At 45.7% G+C, this 19,887-nt stretch overlaps 1 protein-coding gene across 2 annotated transcripts in view; it reads right to left on the reverse strand.

The window, feature by feature from the left end:
- Nucleotides 1-19,887, reverse strand: part of NEIL1 (nei like DNA glycosylase 1) — a 165,263-nt gene that overhangs the window by 47,503 nt on the left and 97,873 nt on the right. For both annotated transcript variants that reach the window (XM_086959312.1, XM_086959313.1), the window contains exons 5-6: nt 12,273-12,369; nt 11,746-11,870 (exon numbers count right to left, since the gene is read on the reverse strand). In XM_086959312.1, the coding sequence (XP_086815438.1) occupies nt 11,746-11,870; nt 12,273-12,369 (222 nt within the window). The remainder of the gene's footprint in view (nt 1-11,745; nt 11,871-12,272; nt 12,370-19,887) is intronic.

Raw genomic sequence — 19,887 nt, forward strand, 5'->3', positions numbered from 1 at the left:
GAACACCAAGGTGCGGTTATCATGTTATGGGACGCAGCGCGTAGCAGTGTAGTGGGTGATGAGGTGTGAGACAGTTTAAAAGTCAATGAAGCTGGCCGTGGGGGTCTCTTGGGAAAACTTGCGAGTTCCTTAACCTTTAGTGGCTCACTCCAATTTTCACTGATCAGAAGTAGCTCTCACTACAGAAAAGGTTGGAGACCCCTGATCTAAGGTTATATCAGAGTCTGAAGAGGTTCATCGTATAATCACATGAATGATGTCATCAGTGATGTGATCAGTAATGTCAAATGAGATGTCATCAGTGATGTCATTTAAGATGTCATCATTGATGTCATCAGTGATGTCATTTGAGATGTCATCAGTGATGTCATTTGAGATGTCATCAGTGATGTCATCAGTGATGTCACTGACCATGTCATGAATGATGTAATATGTGACATCATCAGCAGTGGATTGCGGGTGCGCGATATATAGTTAGCGCAACTAACTATATATGCGAATTTCAATGGTTTTATGCGAGTAAAATAAGGTTTTGTAAATGCTAATTCCTAACTATATATGGTCTATAACCTATGGTTTTTTCAGTGAATATATATATATATATATATATATATATATATATATATATATATATATATATATATATATATCTGTTACATTTTTTAATTTTGGGTACTTTAAACTTGGTTTGTACAAGGCAATACGTTTTCCTAACTATAACTAAGCTTTAACCTTTGTTTTGCTCATCGAATTTCAATATGATTTTTTTTAACTTATTAAGAAAAATGTTTTTCAAATCTTAGAGTCCATTGCAAGTAGAGAGATATTATATGAAGTGTTGTTCAGTATACTGGAGGAGAGTGTTGAAAAGTCTATTGCCATAGACTGGAGTATTGTAAATTGGAAACAAGTGGAGTAGAGTGTAGAAGAGTATTGTACAGTGTAGTAAAGTACAATATAGTGTAGTGACATGGTGTCTCATATAATGGAATCATGTACTGTAGACTGGAGCAGGAGTTGTACAGTGGAAAGATTTTTCGAACAGTTGAGTAGGGTGAAGTACAGTCTTATAGAGTGGAGTATCGTCAGGTGGAGTGTCCTAGAATATAGTGGAGGAGAGTGTCAAAGTGATTGCTTTGTCATGTAGTGGAGTGGGGTATTGTAGAGAGAAGTTAAGTGGCATGTGGTTGAGTGCCATACAGTGTAGGACAGTGGTGTAGAGTGGATGGGTGTAGAGTGGAGTAGAATGTTATAGAGTGTAGTACAGTGTTGTAGAGTGGAGTTGCATTCAGTGGAGTAGAGAGTTGGACACTGGAGTGGTGTAAAGCGGAGTATAGTACAGTGGCACAGGGTGAGGTACATTGTAGTAAGTGAAGTGGAGTGGAGTATATTGGAGTGAGGTAGTGTATAGTGGAGAAAAGTGTCTCAGTGGAGTGGCGTTTGGTGAGACTATAATGGCATGGAGAGCAGTTGAGTAGAGTGGCATAACATACAGTCGATTCAAGTGTCATAAAATGGAGTACCATGTTGTACAGTAGAGTATAGTGGGGTGTCATACAGTATTGGAAAGTGATGTGGACTACAGTGGAGTAGAGTTGCATACAGTCTAGATGAGTTTTGTAGAATGTAATGGTGTACAGTACGGTGATGTAGAGTGTGGTGGAGTGGATTGGCAAAGTGTTATAGAGTACAAGGCCATTGAGTGGCGTAAAGTGGAGTACTGTGCCAGAGTTGAGTGAAATGGGATGCAGAGCCATACAAGGAGTTGCATATGGTGTTGTATAGTGGACTAGAGTATTGTAGAGTAGAGTTTTGTACAGTGGTATACAGTATAGTACAATGTTGTACAGTGGAGTGAAGGGGTATAGACAGAGTACAGCAGTGTGTGAAACAGTGAAGCTGCATAGAGTGGATTGTTGAATAGCACGGTGAGGTAAAGTCTTATGCAGTAGAATAGAGTTGAGTGGTGTAATGCAGCGTGGAGTAAAGTACAATAGAGTGTATTGGTGTGTCATAGAGAAGCATGGCCTTGAGTGGAGTGTACTGGCATACCGTAGGCAGTTAACTGTTTTAAACTGCAGTGAGGTCTCGTACAGTAGAGTATAGAAAAATATTGTATAGTGGAATAGTGTTGTACATTAGAGTGTACAGGCATAGAGTGGAATATATATATATATATATATTTAATAATTTTTTATTGGCATTTTAGAAAAAACATGCAACATCATTCTTTTATCCGGTATGTACGCCCCTGGTCATTAAACATGCTTCTGTATTCTACACGGCCTAACATAATCCACTGACCTTCTGAAATGTAACTTTAACACACTTCCTAGTGCATAATACAATTTCGCATTGTCGGATTTCCAGCGCATGACTGTTTAGATCAACATATCATTTTTAACTTCCCCACCCCTTCCCCCTCTCGGACGTCTGCGTGTCTTTAATTAGTAATTACCAGCCCGAACTGCCAAGCCATGTCTTCCCTGAACTGCCAAGCCATGTCTTCCCTGAAGCTTGTTTCCGGTCCAGGGAAGGCATGGCTTGGCAGTTCGGGCTGGACTGTTACCATGAGGCACAGGGTCAGACTGATTTGCATATAGCCATGTCTGAACTGGGATGGCAGAGTGGGCTAAAGAACGGTGATGGATAAAACCCAATCTTTTGACTGGGTGTGAGTGTTTGATTGGTTCAGATGCTCCGTCCATTACCATCCCCTTTTGTACCACTTTTGGCCGCCAAAAGTGTGGCAGGGTATGCTCAGACGTGAGTCCCTTGCTCACTTTGCCACTGGATTCAAGCAAGCCGGGCTGAAGACGGCTGGAATGCCAGAAACCGGTCCTCGGAAGCTTGTTTCCGGTCCAGGGAAGGCATGGCTTGGCAGTTCGGGCTGGACTGTTCCCATGAGGCACAGGGTCAGACTGATTTGCATATAGCGATGTCTGAACTGGGGAGGCAGAGTGGGCTAAAGAACGGTAATGGATTAAACCCAGATATTTTGACTGGGTGTTTGATTGGTTCAAATGCTCCGTCCATTACCACCCCATTTTGTACCGTCAATGGTTAGAGCGGCAGACCCTGATGCAGAGGTCTGGCCTGGAACATGGCCAGACCTCGACGGCTCTTGGACTCAATCTCCCCGGACCTGATAATTCTCGCCTCGGTGCCTAGTCTAATCATGGGTCCCACTCTGTGACTCTGGGCAATAGCTTGCTTAATCTCCACAACGGCCCCAGCAGCGTTTGGATGCCTGGCTTCACCTTGGGGGTGCCCAGGAGTGGACATTTCACAGGAAAGCCAGTAAGGGTTCCACAGCGGTATGAATACAGCGCTACGAGACCTCAGGGTAGAAGTGCGCTATATAAATACAAACACATTTACATTCCAGCTACCCTGGCTGAAGACGGCTGATAGCCAGAAACCGGTCCTAGGATGCTTGATTCTGGTCCAGGGAAGACATGGCTTGGCAGTTCAGGCTGGACTGTTCCCATGAGGCTCAGGGTCAAGGCTGATTTGCATATGGCCTTGCCTTAACTGCGGTGGTGTGGAGTGCAAAAAAACGATGGATTTAGGCCCAGCTCTCTGTACTGGGGTGAATGTATGACATTGTTCTGCATTCTGTCCATCAATTGTTGTTTTTGCTTGTGTCACCTCGAGTTGGACGGGTATGCTCAGATGTGAGTCCCGTGCTCTCCACACCACTGGAGTTAAGCTATCTTGGCTGAAGACGACTGATAGCAGGAAACCGGTCCTAGGATGCTTGATTCCGGTCCAGGGAAGACATGGCTTGGAAGTTCGGGCTGGACTGTTCCCATGAGGCACAGTGTCAAGGCAGATTTGCATATGGCAATGTCTGAACTGGGGTGGTGTGGAGTGGCACTTCCGGCTGGACTGTTCCCATGAGGCACAGGGTCAAGGCTGATTTGCATATGGCCATGTCTGAACTGGGGTGGAGTGGAGTGCAAAAAAACGATGGATTTAGGCCCATATCTCTATACTGGGGTGAATGTATGACATTGTTCTGCATTCTGTCCATCAATTGTTGTTTTTGCATTTGTCACCCCGAGTGGGACGGGTATGCTCAGACGTGAGTCCCGTGCACTCCACACCGCTGAAGTCCAGTTACCCTGGCTGAAGACGGCTGATAGCCAGAAACCGGTCCTAGGATGCTTGATCCCGTTCCAGAGAAGACATGGCTTGGCAGTTCGGGCTGGACTGTTCCCATGAGTCACAGGGTCAAGGCTGATTTGCATATGGCCATGTCTGAACTGGGGTGGTGTGGAGTGCAAAAAAACGATGGATTTAGGCCCAAATCTCTGTACTGGGGTGAATGTATGACATTATTCTGCATTCTGTCCATCAATTGTTGTTTTTGCATGGGCCAGTCTAATCCCCAAATACCTTAGGGGATTCCTCGTCCAGGGCAGGCCCACCTCTGGAAGCGCATCCTGGTCTGGCTCACCAGACACCCCAAGGACAGTACCTTTGATTTTCCTGGGTTCACCCGGAGGCCGACCCCCCCCCCCCCAAAAAAAATCTGGGATATCCAACAAAGCATGTATTGACCTGTTTGGCAGCATACAATACACCAGTGTATCATCGGCGTACATCGAGACCATGTGATTAGTGTCCCCCACTTTTATGCCCCATTCTTTTAACCGGCCCCTGAGAGCACATGCAAAGGGCTCCATGACCGTAGCAAATATCAGAGGGGGAAGGGGCCAACCATGCTAGTACCCCTCTCCAGTTGGAACACCCCTGAAAATCTTCCTCCCGACTTAATCTGGCTCTGGGCAGTGTATAAAGTAGTTGAACCCACCCGATAAACCCCGTTCCCACACCCATTTCTTGCATTGTTTCCCACACAAAGGGCCAAGCCACTGGATCAAATATTTGCTCAATATCTAGGAGTAACATGGCATGCTCCTCCTGCCTTATACCCGGGTCGTGCCACACATGAGCCAAGCGTCTCACGTTGAGCATGGTATTGCAACAAGGGATGAATCCCGATTGATCGGAGTGAATAAAGTGTGCCTTCTGGGGAAGATGTCTGTTTGCAAGAATGCCGCTCAGCACATTCACGTCTATATTTAAGAGCGATATCAGTCTATGTGAATTCGGTTTCTGTGGGTCTCTGTCCTGTTTTGGGATCATTATCACCAAGGCTTCTCGCATAGAGTCCGGCAATCTTTGATTTTGCAGCGCCTCATTGCACACCTCCACCGACCTGTCCACTAGTATCGGAGCGAATTGTTGATAAAATTCGCCGGAAAGCCATCGTTCCCGGATGATTTCCCAGACTTTATTTGTTTTATATATCCCCTAGTATCTCTTCTCTCGTGATCGAGCCCCCTAGCGTTTCCTCCGTCTCCTGATATATTTGGGGTAATTCTACTGAGGTCAGGAACTCTGCTATTGCTGTACTCAGGGGCTCTGTACCCTTTCCATAGACTTTGGCCAAGTGCCCGGCTAAGAGTTCGGTAAACCCATTTGCGTGTATATCATGTTCCCAGCCTTACCCTGCAGTTGCAGTATTGGTTCCGTGGCGGATTCCCATCTTACTAACCTAGCTAGCATGGCCCCAACCTATCTCCCTCCCGGTGTAAGCACTGTCTGTACGCTGTGTAGTCATATTATTCTAGGCGGGCCCATGCCTCCAACAATTCAGCCCTTTCTTCGCACCACTCCGCTCTTGTTTGTCGGGCTACATGTAGCCTCTACTCAAACCTAGACAGCTTACGTTCATGTTCGTCTATGACCTTCATTAGTTGTTGCCTCATCCCATATGACGTGAACCACCTTCATAGCTTCCCACTCCTATCTTTTGTTTGAGGCCGACCCCCAGTTTTCCTCAAAATATTTAATGAATGCCTCCGAAACCGACTTCGCAAATGGGGGGTCCAGCAATGCCTCCATGCTAAGGCACCATGTAGGTATGGCCGAAAACCTAAACTTACCAGGATCGGTGAGTGATCCGAAATGTATTTTGCTTGGCACGTTAACCCCTTAACCTCCTGGGCTAGTGTTGGTGAGATAAAGCAATAATCTAACCGGCTAAATGTATATGTGACTGGTGTGTGGCATGAGAATGTTTTTGGTGTGGGATTGCGTTCCCCCTAAGTGTCTGTGAGCTGCATTTCTCTGAGCATGTCCGTCAGTGTTTCCGTCATAAGTGGCTTGGTGTGCAGTGGTAGAGGCTCCTGATCTAGGTTTCCATTTAGGACACAATTTACATCTCCAAGCAATATTATCGCCTCCCTCACGTACTGCGCAGCTTTTGCCTGACGGACGGGAAGACATTTGGGCATACACATTAATGATACACAATTCCCTCCCCTTCAGTGTACCATGCAAAATCACATACCTACCTTCTGGGTCCACTAGCTGATTTAAACACTTGAATAGAACCTCAGGTGCCACCCAGACAAGAACTCCCCTTGCAAGCCCCGAATAGGATGTGGCATAAATCGGACCCCTCCATATGCGCCTCATACACAGGATTGCTTCCCCCCACACGAGTCTCCTGTAGACATGCTATCAACACTTTATAACTTTTCAGATATGCATACACCCTTCTGCGTTTCTCGAATGCGGCCAGTCCCCGAACATTCCATGTGAGAATCTTCAAAGTCATAGACGCCATTTCCAGCATGACCCTTTATCCCAACTACCTCTCATTGATGCTACCACCCCTCTCTCAGACTGGGTGTGTGTTTGAACAGACATTCCATCGAGCTCAGTTAATAGCCCCTGTATCTTCAAGGACGTTCAACATTCCTGATCTTTAGAAAATAAGAAACCAACCCCCTTCTCCCACCCTCTGGGCAACCCGGCTACCCCTGTGCTTCTCTTACCCGACAAGATAGGGCTCGCCATAGTCGCCCCATGCCCCCCTGACAAAACAATTTCCAACTAAACAATTGCTATGGCTCTCTCAATGCTGTAGGACAGCACCAGGCTGCCTGGCTTTACAGCTTTGCGAACCAGTGTTGTACCCTATTAATCTACAAGTGACCTGGCAGACAGTTGAGTGCCAGGCGTAGCCTCTAGCTCCCTAACCATGGCTTGGTCCCTGAGGGGCATGAGCAGGACCCCCCCCCTCCCGGTTGTCACAACCCAAATACTCAGCACATCCCCCTATTATATAGCTGTTCAACTTATCAACTTTACAAACACTTATCTGATACTGCGTAATTGATAGTCTGACCCCGCTCAGCTTGCTTCCTCATTTGACAAGAGAGTGTCCTGCACCATTTCCTTCGATTCTTCCTATGAGTCCTGGTACGCCTCCCTCAGTAAAGTACTGTCTATGTGTACTCGGATTCTGCCTGGGCTGACACTTCGTTCTCTTGTGCCTTCCGGGAGGACTGGACACTAACGCCTGTCTGCCAGCCTCTGCGCCAGGATCTGCCTGAACCCCCCCAGAGTTTCAGACATTAATAAGACAGGCCTGTCTTGTCTAGCCACGCTGTTGCCGCTGCCGCAGTCTGGAAAAAACTTGCCTTCCCTTTGTGCTCCACCCGCAGCTTGGCCGGGTAGAGTAAGCTATATTTCAGACCAGCCTTCGGTAGTCGGCATTTCACTGCCAGGAATGCTCCCCTCTGTTCCTGGACCCTTTGTGTGTATTCAGGGAAAATCGCTATAGAGTGCCCTGGTAGGTCAACTGCCCTTTCGCTCTAGTGGCCTGAAGGAGGATGTCACGATCCCTATAATTAAAAAAGCAGGCTAAGATTGCTCTTGGGTGAGCCCCAGGGCTAGGTAGTGGGCTTCACCGCCCTGTGGGCTCTCTTGATATTAAAGAACTTGGACAGACCCTCTGGAGCGACTTCGTTAACAACCCATTTCTACAGGAAAAGATCAGCGGCCGGGCCCTCCGCCTACTCAGGAAAACCAATGAAGCGCAGGTTGTTCCTTCTTGATCTAACTTCTGCATCCTCTGCGTGTTCATCCAGCCGCAGCACTTTTTATTGCAGTTGCACCATCAAGAATGTAAGCGAGCTGACCTCCTGTTGCATGGTCTCCATAGTTTGATCTGTGGCGGATACCCTGTCCGAGACCTTGTAAAGATCGCATCTCAGGAGATTCACCTCTATTGTCACAGCATCAATTCTGTGACCATATCTTCTCTGGATGACCGGATCTCCGCCATAATCTCTGATAATGCTGCATCCTGAGAATGTCTTGCTCCGTTCTCCTGGTCCTCTAGGTTCATGACTGCTCCTGCCGGCTCCAAGTGGCATGGCTGCACATAATTTTATTTTTTATTGGACTGTAATTTTTTTGCCTTCTCCTTCACCATGTTGCCAAATGCAAATGCTCGCCTTGCCTAGGAACTCAACGCTGTATCCACCTCCTGTTCTCTTGCTCTCCAGATAGCCTCTCCACCACAGTTGGTTTTTGTAGTTGCCAGTGTCTGCTTTTCCTCAGTCCAACCTGCAACCCCGCCCCTCTGACCCCACCCTCCACACCCCCACCCCCTCGGCTGAGGGAACAACAATATCTTGTGCGGTCTTTGTGTCACCCAACCAGCAGTCTTAGGTACTATACCTCCGCTGTCACTTCTGGTGCAACTCTACTCCTATCAGCTTCCTGGTCCCCTGTGTCTCCACACTTCTACTGTGGAGCTGGGAGTGCTTGCTGTGCCGAGTCCATAGGCTCGTTATCCTGAACCTATGCCTCGCTGCCACCACACCTAGTATTTTTCCCCCGCTTTGTTCCTGGATCTTCCCCCTCTCTGAATTGGCAAGCCAGCCACCTGGGGGGCCTCCGCTCTGTCCGCCTCCTTCAACAGGTCCGGGCCGTGCGGCAACAGTGCATGGCTCCCGGCGGCTTTCCTTCTGACAGTTCGGGCTGGACTGTTCCCATGAAGCACAGGGTCAGACTGATTTGCATATGGCCATGTCTGAACTGGGGTGGCAGAGTGGGCTAAAGAACGGTGATGGATTAAACCCAGATCTTTTGACTGGGTGTGAGTGTTTGATTGATTCAGATGCTCCGTCCATCACCACCCCCTTTTGTACCGCTTTTGGCCACCACAATTGTGGCAGGGTATGCTCAGACGTGAGTCCCTTGCTCACTTTGCCACTGGATTCAAGCAAGCCGGGCTGAAGACGGCTGGAATGCCAGAAACTGGTCCTCGGAAGCTTGTTTCCGGTCCAGGGAAGACATGGCCTGGCAGTTTGGGCTGGACTGTGCCCATGAGGCACAAGGTCAGACTGATTTGCATATGGCCATGTCTGAAGTGGGGTGGCAGAGTGGGCTAAAGAACGGTGATGGATTAAACCCAGATCTTTTGACTGGGTGTGAGTGTTTGATTGATTCAGATGCTCCGTCCATCACCACCCCCTTTTGTACCGCTTTTTCCTTCTAGGGGGCCTAGAGTTTCCCAGTGTTTGCACCGCAATGCCGGTGTTGCCTCAGGATGTGGGCCGCCCTCTTCCTGCGTCCCGAATAGGATGCCTGTGTGTGAGGGGGGTAACCAACAGTGTGCGCACCCCCCTGCCGTCTAACCTCTATGTTCGGGTCCCAGTGACGGTCTCCGTTCTGGGCCTCTTCAAGCACGCAGCCCCGGCGTGTCTTTGCCACACCTCACGGTGTGGCCAATGTAAGTGTCTGAGCTCAGAGTCTCATGCATCCGATCTTCCACTGAGACTCAGCCTCGTTTCCGTTCACTGCGATGCCGTCTGCCACCACTATATGCGACTCCGCCGCACATCCGGCATGCTCACAGAGTCCCGGTCTCACTGGCTCTCGTCCGCGACCAGAACAAGATGGTGCCCCTGGGTCTCCGCCGTTGCAGCTTTATTTTCGGCTGGCACGGGATCCGGATTTACTTTTGTTTTCTTGCCGATGTGCGCAGTGGAGCAGCATCCACTTCTATCCCTCAGAGAGGCATCCACCTTAGCGGCAATCTGCAGGATAAAAGTCGTATCGCTGATCACCAGAGGAGCTCCGGAAAAACACGACTAGTCCACCATGCGTCCTAGCCACGCCCCTGAGTATAGAGTTATAGAACTGGACAGTGGAGTGTGCAGGTATAGAGTGGAGTAGAAAGTCAGAGTGCCATGAAGTGAGGTAGACATTCGGAGAGTGGAGCTATATTGATTGGAAGGGATACAATGGAGTGGCGTAGAGTGAAGTGGTGTTCACTCTAGTGGCGTAGAGTTGATTATCGTGAAGAGTAGCATACAGTGGAATAGCATACAGTGGAATTCTGTACAGTGGAATGTAGAAGAATGGAGTGGCATTTGAGAAATACAATATATCAATCAATAAAATGTATTCAAGATCTCATACTATTAGCCACCTAAGAACACATTATGTATCTTAGAAATATTGAAGAAGATTTATTTAATGATATTTGGAATTACTTTTGTAACTTGTATGCTTAATCCAATCATTTGTTCTCTTCCCTGCCCTTTTTAAAAAAAAAATCTCTGTCCTTCCCATTATGACATCTTGTTTAGTTGTCAATGTGGAATCTGGCTATTCTATTAAGTGATTTGTCTATGACTTTTTATTTATGATTAGTACACACATTTTATAAAACCATATAATATGATAAATTGTATTACTAATTCACATTCACTTATTTTGTATTTAAAATGAGGAGCAATAGAAATATATGTTAAAAAGAGATATGTAGCCGTGTTGGACTCTAAATTGGTTTTACCAAGAAATGAGTGGGCCTAAAAAAAACTGCTTCCGATGCATGTGATGCCAAGTCAATCACTCAGTCCACAAGTATTTATCAGTCTCTCAGCCAGACGAGAAGTTCCCCATACACCAGACAGGAAGGCATAGCAATGGTGTACCAACAGCAGATTTTACAAATATTAAATAATAATAGAAATTCGATAATAAGGTCGGCCCCATAGTCATGGATAGGTGAGCGTTTCCAACCATGATTTTGCTCCGAGTCTTTTAAAACAGCTCTGGACCAAACTCTGAGTTCTGTAACATCCTTAGCTCTTAAAACTGGTCCTCTGTGACATGTTCTATACAGACATGGTATAGAAAAGAACAAAAACACAGGCATTTACAAACTTTACAAACAATTGAAACCCACCATGTTATAAATGAAGCTGAAGGATGATGCATGCAGAGGACAAACAGGGGAGGAGGGCCAGTGACGCATAGGAGGGGGTGGAGACTCTCACCATTACTGCCTGGTTCAAATAAACTGAATATAAAAATTATAGTGTCAATTCACTTCTAAAGCAGCACCTACAGTCTGCAGAAGTGTACTGCAGCTGATAAACCGAGATTACTGCTCAGAAATTCTTTATTCATTGGTACTGTGTTCAATTATCCAGGACAGCTCTTGAAAAATTTAACACAAGAACAATAAGCAAGTAGACTTAGTTGCCCTTCGAAAGCCATGTGAAGTGGAAAGCGTTTAACAAATGAGATAGCTGCTGCTCCTTTCTGTTTTTTTAAAATTTGAAGATGTAATAGAAATGTGGTAGATGGAAAATCAAGATGAGGACAGTAGTTTTCAGACACTTTAAAGTTACGAAGAGCTGTGGAACCTTGTGGACCACTTAGGCTGCTTTAGTATCCTGCATCCTAGTAAACTGACTGCGGAGTTGTGATTACACTCCCCACACTAAAAGTCGCAATTCATGAAACTTAGGAGGATCATTGGGAGCTGGCGGGGGGGGGGGGGGGTAGTGGGGGGGTGAAAGGAGAGGTTGGGGACATCAGGGATTTAGTCAAGCTGGCAAATCCCAACTTGGACCTTACCTGGAACCAGATGGTTCTGCCATTGCTGTCCCGCAGCGTCTTCATCCCGGCGACATAATAACATCGCAGCCACTTGGCAAAGGCAGAATAATCATCTGACTTCTGTTGGCCGTAGCCTTTCCCAGCTGGATAGACAAAGGCAGGAGACGAGGAGAAAGTTAGCTATAGTTCCTCTAAAAATATGTATCTAGTCTGCCGAACACGTCGATTCCGCCAGCTTTACTTATGTCTACACATCAGTATATTACATTCTGTAGTGCAAGTCCTCTGTCATATTACTCTATAGTAAAACAAATGACCTAATGGTGCAAAATCATAAGAAAAAGCAGTATATCAATATTTTGCTGCGCTATTTCACTGCCAAAATGTTGACACACATTTTGCTAAACTGACAAATTCAAGACCTGTTACAAAACTCTCCTGGAGCCCCCCCCATCACACACACTGCAATTGCCTTTTTTAGATTCTAAGCAATAGTACTTGATATCGGGCTTAAGAACATGCAACAGATGTTAATCCATACATACTTAAGTTCATGACCTCCATTGGCACCAAATGGCAGAGTTCCAGCAGGTCGGGATTCTCTTTCTTTAACTTCAGCTTCCTGCTCAACGTCAAATCGGACTGATGTGGAAACAAAAAAAACACAATTTTAACACAGGCACCTACCAAACTAATATCACAACACCATGGTGTAAGGAGCGGCCGAGTAACTGTTGTGTTGCTCTTTTTACTATGTATGCCTTTAAGGCTCGAGCTGTATTGTTGAGAATGCTATGATGCGAGGTGGAATGTAATAGTGGCATCTTTGGAATGAAGGGGCAGTTATACAGCAGTGGAGTTTGATAGAGGCTGCTCCCTGGCGCTCACCTGTATTTATTGTATCAACTTGAATAAAGCTAGAATCCAATGTATGGCCTGAGACCATCATTACAATTGGCGACGATGGAGCGTGGAGAAGAATTCACGGAGTTATAGGATTTATTGGAATACAGTTATGGACTTTGGCAAATAAGAATCGCTGTGTGGATTATCATTATACACAGTCGATACGAAGTGGAAGTGAGGATCGTAATACATCAGAGGACTGGCGAGTGGTGAAAAGGTACATACCTCGAGGTACGGAGTGCTTTGGGGAGGAAGGCACAGTGTCCGTTGAATCTCCGCTCGGTTGCATTTTATGAACGGCGGGTGAGATTCGGCACGGACTGTGCGCAATGCTATGAGCTGGTCAGAAGGCAGGAAATGATTGAGGATATGATGCAATAGCGAGAGGTCACGCAACGTGACCTTACGCCGCAGCCATTTTGAAAAAGTGCAAAAGTCAACTTGAAGGAAAATCGGGTGATAAAGGGAATACGTGACGAGAGGAATTAATGATGGAATATTAACTGTATTTTTGGAAAAAAGTACATTATAGAGGAAATACAGGTGAGATTGTCGGGGGTGGTAATTTAAGTACAGAAAAGAGAATTAAAATAAATAAATAAAGAAGCTTATGGAAAGAGGAGACTCTAGTGAAGATATAGTAGGTAACACAAGTGGAAATATAGAGAACAAGATGACACAACAGAACTTTACAATAAGCACTCCTCAACCGTTTTGGGCTACAGGTACCCATCCAGAGATAAAATGGATTGAATGGAATGAGTATTTCATTAATTACATAGAGGCAATTGATGAAGAAAAATAGATGAAACCGGAGCAGAAGAAAATAATTTTATTACATTCCTTAGGAGCAATTGGTCTGAAAACACATTCACGTATGAGTAAAGTGGAGGATGTGAATTTAAATGTATTTCAAAATTGTATTAAAGATATGGATAAATACTTTGCACCAAAAGTGTGCATGGAAGTGACTAGACACAAGTTCTTTCAAAGGAAACAAGGCAAAACAGAGACGGTTCTTGAGTGGATTGATGAATTGAAGAAATTAGCAATAGACTGTAAATTTGGAACTCTACACGATGAATTATTACGGGACCAATTAGTTATGCACAACAATAACTCAACGTTACAGGATAGACTGTGGGTGAATGGCGACGCGCCATTAGAGGATGTGTTGGCTATTATGAGAAAGGCAGAAATGTCGGGGAGATGTTCTTCTGTAGTAAGAGAAACTGAACAGGAAAAAACGTCAGGCGCAGTTTGTAAAATACAACCACAAAACAGGTCTCAGATGAAATATCAACAAGGTTCACAGGGTAGATAGATGAGTCAACCGACAAGATTTAAAAAAAAAAGATACTAGAGGAGAAGAAAGAAGATGTTATCGATGTGATGGCAAGGAACATTTAGCTTTTAGTAGGACATGTCATGCTCTTAATAAGAAATGTGGTGTATGTGGAATGATAGGACATTTTTCGGAAATGTGCCGGAAGCGTAGTATTGTAAAGTATGTTTGGGATGATGGAGGAGTAGTTGTGGAAGAAGAGGAGGAATGTGTTAGGAACGTGAGAGGGAATTATGTCATCAACATATCGGATAAAGCATTAGAAGGGAAACCTTTATGTAAAGTATCTTTGGGTGGTGTAGTTGTGGAAGTGTATGCGGATTCAGGATCACCTTGGACTCTCGTAAATGAGGAAGTGTGGAAGAAAAGTTTTGTGGAAAAAATTGGATATCATTTGGGGAATTCAGATAGTTGTCCAGTAAGTTATACGGGGGGGAGAATTGAGATGCTGGGCTATAGGTGGCTTACATTCCTATTCAAAGGAAGGAGCACAAGGGGGAATGTGACTTAGGCAGGACCATCAGTTTTGGGATGGTTAGATCAGAAAAATGTAAACATAATTTTGGATCCTAACAGTGAAGAAAAAGTATTGGTTATGGATGAGGAGAGTAAATTGTGTGAGGTTTTGAACAAAGAATGTCCAGGAAAGTTGTGCACGGAAAAGTTAAATGGCTTTGAACATAAAATACTGCTTACGGCTAATGCGGAACCAAAAGTGCACAAAGTTAGACCTATCCCAATGTTAATTAGAGATGAGGTGAAGGGGGAGTTGCAGGGCCTACTGGCAAAGGGGATCATAGAAGAGGTGGAAGCTTCTGAGTGGATCAGTCCTATTGTCGTAGCACGGAAACCTAATGGCAAGATCCGTCTATGCATAGACTTACGCCGTCTAAATAACAATATTATTGTAGAAAAATTTCCGTTACCTAAGATCAACGAGATGGTATCTTCGTTTAAGGGTGCTACATGGTTCTCTACTATAGACTTATCCGCCGCGTATCATCAGGTAGAGTTAGAACCAGAGTCAAGATACTTAACAGCTTTTATCACACCCTTTGGGTGTTATCAATTTAGACAAATGCCTTTTGGATTGACATCAGCTGGGGCTGTCTTTCAGAGATTGATGTATAGGTTATTGGGGAACGTGGATATGATTGCATTTTTCCAAGATGATATTTTGGTTGCTGCAAAGGACAAGGTGGAACATGACTCAAAGTTAAGAAAAGTTTTGGAGGTCCTAGAAAAGGCAGGACTAACAGTGGAGTTATCGAAGTGTAAATTTTGCCAAAGTAGTGTATCTTATTTGGGACACATTATAAGTGAGGAAGGTGTGAAACCTAAGCCGGCATTGATTGAAAATATTGTGAATTCAGGGACGCCAAGTACAAAGGAAGAGGTGAGAGCATTTCTTGGAATGGCAGAATATTGCGCGAAGTTTGTGAGCAATTTTGCGTCAAAGGTGTTTAGTATTCGGAGTTTGCTTAAGAAGAATACGAAGTTTGTTTGGATGAAGGAATGCCAAGATGAATTTGATAGAATTAAAGTTGAATTACAAAAGGTCAATGCTCTAGCAAGTTTTGATCCTAATGTTGAGTGTTTGTTGACAACGGACGCGAGCGATAAAGGTATTGGTGCGGTGTTATCTCAGAAAGATGTGAAAGGGAAAGAGAGGAGTATCCTTTTTGCATCAAGAGCACTTTCCCCAGCTGAAGTCAGGTACCCCATTTTTGAAACGGAGGCGTTAGCATGCGCGTGGGCGCTGGAACATTTTAGAGCCTTTGTTTGGGGGAAACCAGTCACAATTAGGACAGATCACCGTCCATTGGTAAAAATGTTGTCATCGGATGGTATTTCAGGAGCTTCAGCGAGAATGCCAAGATTGTCAATGCGCATGAAGGAGTTTATTTATACGATGATTTACTTGCCAGGTAGAGACAATATAATTGCAGATTGCCTGTCTAGATTGCCACCTCCACTTGAGGAATGTCTAGATGACCCATGGGGGACTGTTAGTATTGCCTTAGTTCATGATTCAGGGGCCCCTGCTATCAGCAACAAAGAGTGGTTGGAGGAACAGGATAAGGATGCTGAACTTAAAAAGATTAAAGAGTACATATGTACTGGTTGGCCAAGACAATGTTTTATGGAAGGAAAATTAAGAGCATATTGGGAGGTTAGAATGGAGTTGTCTTTAGAAAAAGATATACTTTTCAGAGGAGACAGAGTTGTTCCTCTGGTTTCATTGAGGAAGAAGGTTTTGGAATTATGCCATGAGGGACATTTTGGTATTGGAAGAAACAAAATTATGGTGAAAAATATGTTTTGGTGGCCAGGTGTGGACAGGGACACAGAAGTTTTTGTTAGGAATTGTGAAGTTTGTAGCTCAGCGGATAAGTCTCTCAAGACTTTGAAACCTTGCATGAGTGATGGTTTGATTCCGGAACTTCCGTGGGAAACGATTGCAGTGGATATCATTGGACCAATTGGAGAAATGAAAGAGTTTGGGTTGGTGGCTATTGATTTATTTACAAAATGGCCAATTGTAAGATTTGTTGACAAAGCGGACACACAGAGTGTGTTAAAATGTTTGGACAAGATTTTTATTATGGAGGGTTTACCTGTTTGTATCCTTACTGACAATGGGGTGCAATTTTTGTCTCACATGGCTGCTGGTTATTTTCAAAAGTGTGGTGTTAACACCTTGACTGCTGCAGCAATTTTCCTTGGATGCTGAACTCCTTGAATACCCATTGTTCATGATGAGCTCAGCTCGTCATAAGCACAGCTCGACTGTGCCTCATGACGAGCTGAGCTCGTCATGAGCATGGAAGGGGTTAAACATAAAACGACTGCGTTATACAATCCAAGTGGTAATGGCACTGTTGAGAGATTCAATAGGGTGATCAAAGGAGTAATTCAGGCAGCGGTTAATAAAAAGATGGATTGGAAGGTTCAAGTACAAAAGGCAGTGTGGTCTTATAGAATTTCTTTTTTTTCTGTTATCACTTACTTAGGTGTTGTATTCCTTCTTCCTTTGGTTGAAGAGCGGGGGATGTGTTGTGTTGCTCTTTTTACTATGTATGCCTTTAAGGCTCGAGCTGTATTGTTGAGAATGCTATGATGCGAGGTGGAATGTAATAGTGGCATCGTTGGAATGAAGGGGCAGTTATACAGCAGTGGAGTTTGTTAGAGGCTGCTCCCTGTATTTATTGTATCAACTTGAATAAAGCTAGAATCCAATGTATGCCTGTGACCATCATTACAGTAACCCAGACAGCCAGTTAAGAGTGTCCATTTAGAGCACAGTTCTGTATCTGTGCACACAGTGGTACCTATTTCACTTATTTGCACGGAACTTCAGCTGAATTTCAGCGGTGGCAGTAGAATAATCAGCAGAGAAGGCGGGTCCGGTTACGAATCGTAGCACCTTTATATTGCAATATATATTATATAGGTACAATAGAGGGAGGTAAGCTGAAGATGAAAAAGAGATCAGCAATAACCTCGGCTCAGAAGAAGCAAAATATAAGCAGAAAGACTCAAGAGTCTCAAGGGAAAGCGAGATACCCCAGAAAAGTTATGACCAAGGAATCCTGCTTAGGAAGTGATATGAGGAGAGAGACAAGCACAACTGCTTTAACCAGGGCATCAAATCAAGGAAGACACGGTGGATCCAGATAAAAAAAAGATAGGCGTGGAGAAGAGCTCTGCCTGTGACACACAGTATAAGGCTCGATCTGGAGATATAAAGGATACTTCAAGAAAGCTAAGCCTTGATAGAATGGTTTTAATAGATTCACCAGCCCTGAAACAGCAGTCAATTAAGGAATGTTGCGGGATAAAGGGAAGCACGGCTGATCATGGCTTTAGAGTAAATTAATTGACATAGTAACTTGGGACACAAGTTTATCCACAAGTCCATCCATGTCACAAGTTGCACAATCATCTTTTCCGATGACTTGAGATAAAGAAAACGTATCGCCTACATTAAAAACGCTGCCTGGGGGGGGGGGCGTGGCTACGAGCTGACCGAGATGGCGGCGTAGTGAAAGAGCTCTGAGACCGAAGCGGCTCTTACTACGTAAATCCGTCTGCTAATCCGGCTTAAGTGAACCTCCTGAAGCTGATCTGGAGTGTAGAGGCTGAGGGGCACTGTCCGATACTACTACGGACAAAATCGGAAAAGGAATACTGAGGGAAGACCGTGGAGACGAGGTGGGCCCTTCCGCGCACCTGGACGCCGTCCTAACGCTGAGCTGCGGGCCGACCGGAAGTGCCCTGTGGACGGAATAAATCACCGGAAGTTACCGCGGATCGAAAGTGGATCGCTTCAGCGGTCAGCACGGAGGAAGAGGCGGTGAGGCAGTTGCGGATGAATAGACACCCAGAGGCGCTGCCACCCACGAGACGGCGGAAAATAAATACAGAGCCCCGGCGACGGAGCGTCTGCTACGCTCGGCGCTTTCCGGGACCCGGGGGGCTTGCGGGCCACTTTGCTGACGGGGCTCCGGGGCGGCGCCTGCTCCCGTCTCTCCCTGGAGACGAGTAAAATTTATCAAACAGAGGCAGTGGTGCAAGTGATGTGCGGAGAGGGACCTGGGCATTGTCCATAGAGACCAACGCTGCCACACTCAGTCCTGTAGTGTAGGCGCCAGAGATATCCCACACACGGGAGGCACATGATAGAACTTGGTGGGGAATTCATCGCTCCACTGGGCAGCCGAGACTAAGTAAGGACATCTGGACTCTGGGAGTGTCCATAGCTGGGACTTGAGGTGAGCGGTGCGGCTGAGAAGGGTATACCGCCATGAAAAAAACTGGTGGTGCTGACTGGCGATCGGATGCGTGAGGACCTATGGTCATATCAGGGGAGTGGTAGTGGAGCCATTAATTTACTACTCATTGCCTTAATACGCCAACATACGGACACACCTTGTGGCGGAGAAGGGGCTCTGGAAAAAGACGCCATTTGGATACCGCTGCCCTACAACGCGAAACAGCAGTCTAATCGGCATACTGTGGGACGGTAGCCCAGATCCAGTAGCGAGACAGCAGCCAGAGTGGCGCAGGTGGAAGTGGTCACAAAATCTTTAGTAGAGGACACCTCGGAACTACAGCTGGCTGCGGAGTGCATGGAAGTGGTCACCAGGAAGCTACAGGAACGATCAGGAAGGATGCTCGCGGAAGAACAACGTCCGAATCCTAGGCATACCAGAGTCGGAAGGCAAGCAAATGATGGATCTATATGTGGAAGACTTAATTAAGACAAAATTGCAACCAAAGGGCCTCTCTCACTTCTTCTCTGTCGAAAGAGCGCATAGAGTCCCCAGTGGAGCGCCGAAACCGGGGGGCACCACCGCGGCCAGTGCTGGCTAGACTCTTTAATTTTCGTGATAGAGATGCCATACTTCAAACAGCAAGGATCTCTGCACCTATTAAAATACAGAATTCCACCATCGCCTTCTTCCCAGACTATACAGCTGAGGTGGCCCAGCGACGAAAGACTTTTACGGACATCAAAAAAGCCTTAAGGGCCAAAGAATTACCCTACTCCATGCTCTACCCGGCGAGACTAAGAATAGTAGATAATCACAAAGCGTGGTTCTTCGACACCACTGAAGCGGCAAGAGAATGGCTGGATGGTTGGAGGCGTGTGAAGGCTCCTCGGCGAATGGGCAGGGGTCAACGCGACCAAAAGACAGAGAACCAGACGAATCACCAGGCATCACAGGGACATAGCCAGGACCTGTTTGCGAAATCAGGTCTGGAGGAAGGAGAACATCCGGAGGAGTAAAAGCAAGAATGCACGGCCAATGGTCACAAACTCTTCAGCAAACGGAACATGGGACCCTTGGAATCCACTCTGTGAGAGGCGAAAGAGGACACATGGGGCTGCTATCGAAGTCGCA

The sequence above is a fragment of the Lissotriton vulgaris genome, chromosome 2_2 (genome assembly GCF_964263255.1).
Source record: "Lissotriton vulgaris chromosome 2_2, aLisVul1.2, whole genome shotgun sequence".
Classification (NCBI taxonomy): Eukaryota; Metazoa; Chordata; class Amphibia; order Caudata; family Salamandridae; genus Lissotriton; species Lissotriton vulgaris.